Here is a 12,766-nt window from a genome sequence, read left to right as displayed (position 1 = left end):
AAAGGCACCACCTGCTAACATTAGGAAAAACAACACAGGACTATTATCTTTATCTTTAATTTTCACTGACACACTCAGATGAATGAGCGAGGAAGAGGGAGACCTCAACCAGCCCCTTTAGACGTGGGGCTGAATTGATGGGATTGTGATTTGTAGGATTTCTGCACTTAGTCCCTGCCTCCTACTTGCTCTCCAGCCACTCCAAAGTCTCTTCCCCTCTCTTTAAGCAGCGATTTCTTTCAATCTCTCTCTCTCCCTCCCTGTGTCTCTCTCCCTCACACTCTCCCTCTCTCTCTACATACACTCATCTCCCCGGAGAGAGAGAGAGAGAGAGAGAGAGGAGAAACTCAACTCCCAAACACCGACCAGATGTCGAAGAAACGCAAAGCCCTGGAGGGCGGCGGAGCCCAGCTCCCCCCCGAGGACCCCAGAGCCTGCTTTGGGGCCGGCGAGGAGCAAGGTAGGGTGGCGGAGGCCTGCAGGTGGCAGGCCAGTTGGCATCTGGGAGCCCACCGCAGGGACGTGTCGGCCTGGCTGGCCTCCTGCAGCCCACCGGCACTGGGGTGACTTTGGCTTTTAGGCCGGGCTGCTCCCACCATCAGGGTTAAAAACTGCAGGGCTGCTCCCACCGCATTGTCACGGAACTTGTGAGAGGGGAAGGGTTAAGGGGAGCAAGGGGAAGGGGTGAGGGAAGGAGGTGTGGGAGAGTGGCCGAGGGGAACGGTAGGTCTGCCAAGCGGTCCAGACTCCCTTTCCCACTGCAGTTTGTCACTGGCATAGGCATAGCCACACTGCCTCATTGATTTGTAGCTTGTGTAAATCTGTTTGCAGTGCGCTCCTAGCTTGGGCAGCGAATGAGCTATAGGCACCTAATATATGTGTTGTGGTTTGGTGTGGGTCCAGTTTCCTTCATCAAGCCCCCATCCCTTGCACTATTTCAGTTGTGTCATGTTGGGGATTCAAACACTGCCCTTGTAGTGTGTACTTTGTATCCAGCTAAAGTTGGTTTTGCTATAATTTTTGAGTTCCAAGTGTTTGTGGTGAAAGCTGTTCTGTACTTTTTGACAAGATAATGTGAATGTAGCAGCTGAGTGGTGTAAAATCAGCTATGTACACAAGTGTGAGGGAGTTCTGCAGCCGAATTTCTTGTTGTTCAGCCAGCCCAGTGGGTTCTCTTCCTTTGTGATTATTTTAACTAGGTGGGCCCATATGAGCCAAGCTGAGCTACAGGGCTCTGGGCTTGTAGCTGTAATGCAGAGAGGAGAGGAAAATACCAATGGGTTTCAGTGCAGTGTTTCAGGCTGTTGTGAATGGCTCTGGTGGGAGATGGTGGGTGTGTGGTGGGTTCAGATGATGATGTGAGTATGTCTCTGTGCATGCTTGAATTCAGAAACATGGTGCTTTTCCCTGAGCAGGTGTACACAGAGCACAAAGGGATGGAATGAGTGTGTTCTTCAACATGGAGTCTGTGGCCCTTTTTGTAAAGGATGTGAAGGATCCCAGTGTCACAAGTCACCCAGATCATGAAATTCCCTTGCCACCATGGATGTTTCTGCTTTTTGCTAGGAAATGTTTTGAGCACAATAGCTGGTATGCTCTTCTGGTTTCATTAGAAAGGAGCACTGCTAGTAATTCACCATCTCTCTCAATAGATATGGTTTAGGGTTTATGTGGTTGTTAGTTTTAAATTGCTTGGTTCTCCCATAGGAAAATAAGATTCATGTTCATATTTTCTTGTAATTTCTCTGCTTAAGACTACTCTTGACATGGGAGGGACATTTTCAGACCCTGTGAATGACTTTATATGCATGACAGTATTCAGTGTTTTTGCAGTGTGGAATTTTGCTGTTACTAACCTGGAAAATCTTACCCCTTTGTCAGCAATGAAGGAGTTTAAATACAGAAGGGCATTCAGCATAGATATGAAAGTTTGGTATAGATTACATGTAATTTTATTTTAAATATATGCCAATATAGGGGGTGTAGAAGCACCTTACACATTATTGTGATGCAGTGATGTTTGCCTGGTCTTAATTTTTTAAATGTCTTTTTTTTTTTTTTTAACTCCACAATAGTATTTTCTATAACACTTCTGGTTATGTAACAAGAAACAGAAAACAAAATATAACTTTAACACAGAATTGCTTCTTTCTTGATTTCAGTGTGTACAAAACAAATTAAATGGAAAGTGAAAAAATATTTAATAAAGCATTAATGTGTATCTAAAGAGAGTACATAGGGTATAATTTTCCTCATAAGGGGACACAAGGTATTTTTAAAACCTGTGTTTACACCTAGATAATCCAGGCTTGTGTCTTTTCTGACACAGTACATAATAAAATTAGATTAAAAATATAGTTTTATTTCTGATGTCAAATTTATTTTTGTGAACTTTTGTTCTATTTATTTTCTCCCTCCTATTCGACAGGAAGGAATGTTGCTTGTTAATTACATTGTCTGTGACTACGTAACTGTAGAAACCATTAAGAGTGTGCAATGTATCACAACGTTGTAGGGAATGTATTTTTGTGTGAGATGGTGGATGTGAGCCTTTCTTGAGGCATGGGATATGCAGGTAATTTTTTTGGATTAATCTGAAGCATTGCACGATGAAGCATTGTGCTCTTACAGCAGGTTTGTTACTTCTGTGGAGAAGGTGTACTTGCTGGTGTGGTGGGCAAGTGTGTGGCATCTGCCCTGAAACATGGAAAAGCCATGTAGTACCTGGGTTTTAGCGTCAGAATGTGTGTGCATTGGGAGCAGGGAGGAGGGGAAGGAGAAATGGGCATTAGTAAACTAGGGAAGAAAAATAGAGAGCTCGGATTTCCGGAGGCTGCCAAATCCTGTGTTCCTGCAGAAGTAGAATGTGGAAGCCCTGCTGTCCCTGGCTAATGAGGTAACTTCTTTTGGTGACAGAAGCATGACTGTGTGAGAGCCTGGATCCCGGTCTACCATCTTATGTTTCTATGTCACCTGGTGAACTGGCAGCAAGTGTTGAATCTCAGACCCTTTTGGGGTCTGCACTTCTGTTTTTAAATCTTAAGAGGGTGCGGACTAATTCTTAGTTGCTGTAGACTGTGTTCGATATTTGGCCAACTGAAGCGTGCGTTTGCGGAGTTTCATTCAGCTCTTGTTTATCCTCACTTGGCAAAGCCGTGGGTGGACAGACACTATGTAGGCCACAATACAGATTTTTTTTAAACTTCCTGATGTGCTTGTCTTTTTATTCTCCAAAGTACTTAATGAAGGACCCTGTAATCCATACTGTAACCTTGCTTTTATTATGCAGTCTGATACGGTACGTTTCAAGCCTTACTGGTGTGGAAAGGAGGAAAAGGGATGAGACTATTTTGCATCTCCCACTTTCTCAGCAGCAAGATCCTGAACCTCTTTAATTCAAGGCAATTCGCTGCTTCACTTTATTAGGAGGTGAGCTTGTAAGGCTCATTCCCGTAAACTCTGGAGATACAGTGGCATTTCCATGGAGAATTCAGGTTTTTACATGAACTGAATTGCCCCTTTCTTTCCATTGATTGTGCATGAAGCCTAGGGTAACTACAGTGGTTTATTTGCACTGCTTGAAGTGTCAGAAATTCCAGCGAAGCTGATAAGGTCTTAGCAGAGAAACCAGATATGGTTGTTCAGTGTGATATCCAGCATGGAGAAGGTGGTATTTGCCTGTTGAAACTCAGCTCTCTGCACTGCCTTTATAGTCAGGAAGCAGAACATTTCTAGGGATCAATTCATCTCTTCCTGAAGAGGAAGTCTACATTTAGTCAGCCGAATCAGATCTGAAAAGTGTTGTTTCTGCCAACTGAATATAAAGGTAGTCCAAACATCTAGCATGGATGTAGACAGCTGTATTTCAGCAGATGACTCCTGACTTTTGACCAGATCGTTCAGGCTTCAGTGCAAGTCAAATGACAAAGATGTTTTTCAGCTGAATTTGAAGCAGAGGTCTTTTCTTCTGGCAATAACCCTTTTTCTCAAAATTGTAGCACAAAAAGATGGAAGAAGGGTCCTGTTTCTGTGAATTACCATTTCTACGAATATGTTGAAAGCTAGTGTGGAAGACGTGAAAATGGAGGGTGTTGGTTTAAAAACAAACAAAAGAAATGTGGACACTTCTCAGGACCAAATGCAATATGATATTGTCCCTTAATTATACAGTAATGCTGCTCACAATTATTCAGCAGTTCCTGGATATAATGCAATACATTTTGGAATGCAATATATTTTGGAAATTTTCTTTCTGAGATTTTTGAGCATGACGGATTCAGGAAAGGAGGAATCCTTAAATTCTTGTTGGACTGATCTTTCTCTATTTGGATTGTGTATGAAAATAAATAAAAACATTTCTTCTTCCACTTCCCATGTGGTTCAGATGGTCTCCATTGTCACAAATATGAGTGATAGTTGAGAATTTTCTGTGCTTTACAAAATTGGTCTCTAAAGAGAGAACTGTTATGAAACTCTTCCAGAGGCAAAGTTGAACTCCTGTCTGCCCAAGAGTAACTTTCAAAACGTGTTTACTTTTTTTTTTAAATTCAGTGGGACTGATAATGTGCATAAAAGTTAACCATGTGCATAAAGAAGCATTTTCAAGATTTTGACTGTCTCAATTACTCTTAGTCAAAGCCCTCTTGAGGGTCACTTCTATGCAAAGGATACTTCCCTAGTAATTACTAGGTGGAGCAGTTTATGCTAACCTATTCTCTCTGATTAACTCTTGATGATTTGTGTGAGTGCTTAGCATTCTAGTTTGTCTTAAAATTTGGTATTGAGTTACTGATTATTATTAAATCCTAATTTGGGATAATCAGACACAAGAAACAAAGTTCTGTCCTGTTATTGAAGAGTTACACTGATGTAATGGAAATCGACATTGAACCCGGCTTCTGAATTACAGTTTTCCACATAGTTGGTCTTCCTCAATGCAATTAGTTACAGTATTTACCCTATTTGTTGTTTTATCACACAAGTGAATATTGAGATTTCTTTGACCTCTGAACACTGCTGTTGATCTTCATGTTTCCCTGACACAGGTAGAAAAGCAAAAGAGTTCTTCCCTTGGCAGTTCTTGACTCGTGAGTGTGATTTGAAGCTTCAGTTGCTCTCATACTTACATTTCTCCATCATCTGTGTCCTGACTACTATTCTTTTCTTCCACTTAGCTTCTGCTCCCTGAAACAAACAAGCCCTCTCTGTCTCTGGATCACACTCTGGAAGATCTGGCTAATCGGAGTAAGGTGTTTAGTGACACAGGCTTACGCATTTGAGAGGGCATGGGAAAGAGAAGGGAATTATTGTACAGCTTGGGTTTTGTGCCCAGACTGTAATAACAGAAAAAAGTGATCCTCTCAATTCGATTCACAGGAAAAAGTTTGTGTCATCAGGGAGGAAAAAAAAAAAGTAAAAAAAAAAGTTAAAATAAAAAAAGACAAAAAGATTGCAGCAACAGCTTTTCAAGGGTTTTGTTAAAGGAAAAGAAACCATACTTCCCAAAGCTGATTAGCTCAATGGTTACTGATAGTTTCCTGTGTTAGATTTTTATTTTTATATTTTTTACCTCTTTCTTCAGAGACACTCAAGGATCTGCCTTCCAGATGCTGTGAACGATATATGGGGTCTAATTTTTGGTTTCAGAGGATCAAATTCAACATGATGGAAAACACAGCAATTTTATCAACGCACTTTACGTTGAGTGAAGCTGCAAACTCAGTATGCTGGCAAGTTGTAAAGCTAAGGAGAATTCAAAATGTTTGGGAAGTGAGATTGGGGACAAGGTATACATGCTGTTTTTGAAATAGCATTGTAAGAGCTCTCTGGCAAAGATGTTTTCCTTGGGTGTTGTTGCTAGCATGTCTTCCCATCCACTGTTCCATAAAGGCTGTTGAGGAGCTTCTCTGTTCCCACTTTTTCTGTTCCCCACATAAAAAAGTATACTGGTGTGTGCCTAGGTGTAAGTTTATGAGCCTTGTTTGAAGTAAAATACAAAGGCTAATGCTTGAGCATTATGCTGAGTAAGTGTTTCCATGTAGAGGGGAGGACTTTTCTCTCCAACAGTGCGGGACTGCCTAGTACGTCTTGGTCTCAAGCTGCTGCTAGCAAGACATGAGGTCATTATATGCATTGTTTCTTTTTGCTTTTCATAGCCACTTTCCTCATTCTGCAAATAAATAAATGAAGCTGCTTCCCTATTCCTAGTCGGTCAAGGAATGCGTATCTACCCTTACTATGAAGTGTATGAGGGAGGGTCCTGGTCTCTCTTTTACATTGTTCACATTCACCTGATCACACTGTGCTGGTAGGAGGCTGTGTTTTATTGATGATACCATCTTGCCATTGTTTCTGAACATATCTGTGCCTCTGTGTGGGAAAGGAGGAGAGGTATACAAGGCAAGTGACATGAAAAAGCAAATGCATGTATTTTTTAAAGGCACTGTGTTGTTTATATATGAAAATAGAGACTTTAATCTCTAATGAAGCATCTGTTAACTAAGGAAGTCACTTTGTGTTTTCACCTTGTGGCCCTAAAGTTTCTGTACTGTTGGAGAATAATCCTGTTTTTAAGTTACTAGCGATAATGCAGAAAGCTTGGCAACTCAGTGAGCAACAGTTGTGACTTTATGCTGGAGGAGGAGAAGAGGGATGCTGTCTGGGTTTGATGGGCTAGAATACAGTTGGTTTGTGTGTTTATCACTTCAGTCACAGCGTGATGGCTAATAATGTTGACATTTAAGGTGTGCCTACGCACTGGGCAATTGAGCTTGTGCTCCTAAGTTCATTTCTAGTACATCTGCTTAACATGTGGAATGAGCAGCTGTATTTCAGGTGTCAAGCTGTATTAAAGCCATCCACACTGTGTTTTAGTTGAGCACTGTATCTCATTTGAGGGGCAGCTGTTATATAGATAGATTCTTGCACTGTTTTTCAGGTAGTGTCGGGCCCAAATATAATACAGGAAAGTTAAAACCAGGGCAACTCAGATTAGAGGTGAAGTCATCATACATGATAGCAGTATGAAACAATAATTACAACAAATGAAAGAGGAAACAAAGATAATCCTCAGATAGTACTTAGAAAGCACTGATAGACATACAGCCTTCAGGGAAAGGATTACTTAAATTTAGAGATGAAGGTAGAAAAATCATAGAATGAAGATGTTAAGGCACCTGGAGAAGGCAACCTTTGCATGAGCAGAGATTAAATGTCAGAAGATCACTAAATTCAAGAATAGCCCTTTTTCATAGTCATGATTATGCATTTTTCTTAATCTTTATGTAACTCTTAGGTGACTGTAACAAATCAGTATCTATGCAAGATAGGCAGTTTGACTGTTTTGTTTATGATCAGGTTGGCTTTCTAGGCTTTGCCCATGGAAAGTCTGTTTCATTTTTCTCATACTGTTTATTTGCCTGCATTATTTTTCTGACATATTTCCTTTGGTATGGATACAGCCAAGATAGGCTTATGCTGTCTATAATTATTATTCAGGCTTTGCTGATCTGCTCTGTATGTTGTTAATCACTTTCTAATGTTATGTTTTGGAACTAAAGATTGCAAATTAGTTCAGATGGTAGGTCTCTGTTTTAACTGCCCGTGCAAATTCTCCAGCTGTCTTTGGGGCAAAAAGTTAATAACTTACAGGTGACTTCAACTTTATGTGACCTTGCCAGAAACGGGACTAGGAAACAATTGAGTAAGTGGCCTTTCTCCTGCTTTACAGCTCTTTTTGTGCCATCTGAATAAGAGAAGTAGTAGCTTTTGTTTTTTCAAAGCCAAACCAGAAACATGTTCCAAGAGTCATATCATGGCGTGTCTGAGAAGTGATCTCCAACAGCTGAACATGCCTGCAGAGTATGAATAGTGTCCTTAGTTGTGTGCAGTGAGCTGCGAACAGTTCTCTCTTCTTTGTTGATCTTCCTTGATTTCTTAAGAACCTCAGTAACTTGGCAGGCCAGTTTTTGCATTTGTTAACTCAAGGCCCTTGTCTTCAGTGTTTTGGGGATATTGCTGGATTTTTTTGTTTTGCTTTGTAATCTTAGTCTGACATGAACTGTAGCATTTTCTTGCAGTGGAACTTCTGATTCCAGGAGATGGTTCTGTGGCCTGTCTAGGGTTTTGAGGCAAATCGTGCGGATTGCATTAGATTCTGGTCATGACACCTGAAATAGGCTAATTCTTAAGATCCAGATACTTTTCTGCAGAAGGTCCTATTTGAATGTTGGTTGTTGTTGTATTATTTGTCCTTTGACTTGCATAGCCTGTTAATTTTAAACTGTTCATGCTTACCTTAGCACAAGAAGTTTGAAAATACTTGGGATTTCAGTGCCATATGCAAGAACAACATGTTGAGATTTAGGCAGGGAGGTGCACATGAGAAACAACTGTTTGACTAGACAAAAGGCCTATAGTTGGCAATGGCAGCATACAGCTCTCCAGATTAAATCCACGAAGGAAGACAGCTGTGACCTAGTCACACACTTTCCTTTGCCACATCTTGGGGAAGGAGAGACCCACTGCAATTAATCTGCATAGACAGCAAAAAAGCTACAGGTCATCATTTTTTCCTCTTTACTCTGTGAAATACAAAGCCACAGTCCTGACCAGTGGCAGCTAGTGCTTCCAAAGAAACTTAAACATCCACCTCTGCTAATGCTGCACATGCAGCCTTGGAAAAGGTTTTCATGAAGATGTGAAACTTCTAAATTCAAGGAATGGGTGGATTAACACTGGGAAGAGACCAATATACATATGTATGCTGTATACAACATTTTTATTGGGTTTTGAAGGGTCAAAGCATCTTTTATCTAGGTCTATGAAGCTAATGATGTAAGTTGCTTCTAGTATGCCACTGCCACATTCTCACAGAATGCTTTTGACAGATGCCATTCCTTCTGCGACTGCAGCCCAGGTATTGGGTGTTCCCAAGGTTTTCCTTGGCAGGACTATGTCTTATTGCCTTCTCTGTATATCGCTCCCAGGTAAGTGGACAGTAATTAGGAAAAGGTTATGCCTCACTGGTGCTTAAAGGCAGAAGATGTATTACACCTAACCTTTTTTAAATCATTAGAGAATTATCACAGTAATTTTTGGTGGGGAAAGTACAGCATAAGAAGTGATAATCCTAAAGTATTGCATATTTTTAATGTGGGATTATAATAGGCTATAAAGAAAGGAAGAAGAAGAAAAAAGTAAAGCTTAAAATGAAGGAATATTTAATTTTATTCAGGAAACTTTTTGGCAAAAATCCCCTGGATCTGCACAGAACCTACAGATTTAAGATGTCTTTGCACAGCCAGAGGCTGAGATCATGGCTGTCTAACTACAGTTGGATATTCTCATATCTGCCAAGTTTAGCCTTAAATAAATAAACGAAAAAAAGGTCATGCTTCATGCTTTGTTCAAACTCTTGAAATGTTTCTAACTTAATATTCTGAAGGATAGTGACCTCCCTTTGAAAATCCTGCTCTCCTGCTTAAAATCCTACATGGAACCAAGAAGGTAGCTGTTTAAATGAAGCCATGAAATGTCTTAAGGTGCTTTCAGGAATCCGTTAAAATGACCCTGGTCAAGAAATATGCCCTACTTACTGCCAGGAGTGCAGTAAAGTCAATCACTGGAAATCTATTAGTTGCGAGCAATTGCAAGTACGTTACCCAACATTAACCCACAAAAAAGAAAATTAACACAGTTAAGAGCAGTTCTTGCCAGAGAAAGATGAACAAATAGGAGCAGACGCTGAGTGGGAAGCTTCTAGCAGCAGGAGGGGGGAACTGTAAAGATCATCTGTTCAGACGTGCTTTTTCACTTCTCCCCCCCGCAACTCGCCAGGTATCTCTCTCTCTCTCTCTCTCTCTCTCTCTCTCTCAATTTTAAAGACACAGATGCAAATATACCTAATTGCTACTGTGAAATCTGTAATAGGAATCAACTAGCTAGGAGGCAGTTTTCAAGGACCACTGTGATTGAGGGTAATGTTTTTACAATGAGGTCATGTCCAAAGGCAGCCTCAGCTGATGGCAAGCTTGTACTTTAGCTCTGAATAAGCACCTTGTCTTGCATGGTCCCTGCTCCATAGAGCCTGCAATCTAATAAATCTAGCACACACATACAGGGCTGTATTTTTAAAATTGCTCATTTTATGGTTTTTGGGTTCTTTTTTTTGTGTGTGTGTGTTTGAAATCGCTGAACTCTTTCTTCTTTATCTCCCTCCATTTACTCATCTCTTCTCTTAGTCCTTCAGCAAGCTGGTTTTGTGCAGAGAAGTTTTTTTCTACTCACAGAAATACTATCAAGTCCTGTGAAGACAAACATGAGACCAACAGAAGGGAAGCAGCAAACAGGGCAGTATGTGTTTTCTGGTGAGTCTGCAAAGAGAATCACAGAAACACAGGTGGAAGGGACCCACAAGGATTATCGAGTCCAACTCTTGAGTGAATGGCCTGTATGAGGATTGAAGCCATGATCATGGCATTATTAGCCCCATTCTCTAACCAACAGCAAGTCTAATCTGCTTGCTCCTACCTTCTCCTTTATTTCTCCTTTATTTTCTGATACTATTTCCGTTTTCCTCAGAAACGCCCATCTCTGTTCAAGTCAGCTCCATCTCTGCTCTGTGGCAATGTTGCCATTCAAAGGGCAGGATAGAGTATGGAGCATGTAGGTGAGATGAAAGTACCTGAAGTCAAACAAACTCAGGCAGGATTTGGTCAGAATGTTTTGCATCAAGACTTGTAAGACAAAAAGCTAAGTAAAAATGTCTTGCCTGGTTGAGGTATGTTCATAGTCGTGGCAAAACACATAGTGTGTCCTGTGGCATCTTTTGACCTCCAAAGCAATGACATCTGTTTTCCAATACATACAGACTTAGGTCTTTGCAAGCTTGTCATGGCTAAGCTTGAATGGCACCAGTTAGTTTATATGAATTAAAATGTTAAATAGCTCATGGCTCATTCTGGTATGGTAAGACAGCTCTTTCCACTATGCTACTGTTTGAGGGTGACTCTTCTCCACTGAGTTTAATATCCCATCTCCTTTTACTAAAACCAGAAGTCAGTATTTTAAAAAGTAATTATATTAGACATACAGAAATTCTTGTTTGATCATCCTTTCTGTTTGAAAATACATTTCTTCAAAAGTAATAATGATCTTAAGTATTTTTCTCTGCTGTGACAAATTTCTCCATTAGCTCCAAAAAAGAGAAGAGAACGTCATTCACTCACCAAAACATGCTTCTGAGGGTATTTAGAGACAACGTTTGTTTATTATCAGGGAGTGTTGTTTTAGGGTCGTTTCATTTTTTCTGTCTTTTCTTCTGCCCACTAAACATAGTGGAAGGGAAACAAGACCCCCTTGGTGATTATCAGGAATAGTTTCCTATTGGGGTTTGTTTTTTACCTCAGTTTGTTTGTTTGTTTGTTTTTGTTTGGGGTTTTGTTTGTTTGTTTTGTAAATTGTAAAAAAAATTACTAAATTTTTTTTTTTTTTTTGTAAATTCCATGCAAATGAATTTAAAAAAGATAAGGGGTTTGGGTAAGTGTTACTGAGGAGGAAATCGTGAAGGCTATCGTAGTACAAGTTGTATTTGACTAGTGGAGCTTTTTGCTACTGTTTGTGGTGGAAAGTAAAATGTGGAGGGTTTTTCAGCATGGCTCTTGAAACACAAGTAGAATTTGCTTCATTACAATAAATTAAAAAATAAAGATTTTTACACATATTTATTGAGAGCAGAAATACAGGAGAAGATTCTGATCAGACTTGACTTTGTTTTACATCTCCCTCCACCATATTTCTAGTGTTTCAAGTTGGATTCTTCCCTTTTAGTTTTTCTGTCTAAAACGATCCTTCAAATTCTCTTATGGAACACTGTCTGCACTTTCCTCCTCTTCAGTTGTTGACACCTAATTTAGAAAATTCGAGTAAGTGCTACAGTAACATACAAGCTAATTATTTTCTTTAACCATTTTCTTCCATCCTCTAGATGTATCTGGAATACCACATAGTACAGAAACTTCATTTTGAAATGACTGCTGGGCTGGACTATATAAACTCCATAACTACTTGGATATCCGTTGGAGATAAAAATCATGTCAGGTCATCACTGGAAACTGCTGGCACAGCTCTGCTTTTCAGTAACTTTTAGTTCTCTTAAACTTTCTCATTTTATTAGAAAGTAATAAGAGACATTAAGTAACTCCTCATCTACTTTACACCCTTGCATAAAAGGAAATGCCATGATGGTGACGTTAGAAGTGCTGTTGAACTGTACAGTTGTGGTACCGGGGGTTATTAGAGATGGAATGTGTCTGGAGCATGGCATTTGTAGAACTTCAAAAGTTATTGCTGAAGTCCTGCATAAGTTTTTAATATTTGTAATGATATACCTACACAGTATTAATACCAGGTTAGGCTTATGGATTTTTTTTTCTTGTTGAGGTTCTTGTGGTTTGTTTTGTTTGTAAGTATTTTTGTTACTTAACTGCCAAGTTATGCCTCAGAAGGCTCCACTTATTTTTATTTAAATTATGACCAGACATGATGGGTCTTACATTATCATGACCAGCCCTTCAGCTGAGCTTGAAAGCTATTAACATCTTCAGCTGTTTCAACAGCTGAGTGAACTTGACAAAAGCAGATATTCTCTCACAATTTGCTAATCACTGAGGAGCACAAAGACATCAAGGTAATGCTGAAAAGTTCCAAGTGCTCCTTTTGCTGCCTACATGTTATTGTAGTTGTACACATCTTTGTTCATTTTGTT

The 12,766-nt window shown here is 39.9% G+C and overlaps 1 protein-coding gene across 1 annotated transcript in view; it reads left to right on the top strand.

The window, feature by feature from the left end:
• The first annotated feature begins 75 nt into the window (after positions 1-75).
• The window catches only part of PDE10A (phosphodiesterase 10A), a 358,019-nt gene continuing 345,328 nt past the window's right edge, over positions 76-12,766 (top strand). The window contains exon 1 of the mRNA XM_027891693.1: positions 76-460. Coding sequence (XP_027747494.1) covers positions 370-460 — 91 coding nt within the window. The 5' untranslated portion in view covers positions 76-369. The remainder of the gene's footprint in view (positions 461-12,766) is intronic.

Source organism: Empidonax traillii, unplaced genomic scaffold, assembly GCF_003031625.1.
Source record: "Empidonax traillii isolate 1590-97213 ecotype Southwest subspecies unplaced genomic scaffold, ASM303162v1 scaffold326:size758569, whole genome shotgun sequence".
Lineage (NCBI taxonomy): Eukaryota > Metazoa > Chordata > Aves > Passeriformes > Tyrannidae > Empidonax > Empidonax traillii.
This window is presented reverse-complemented; position numbering and strand designations above follow the sequence as displayed.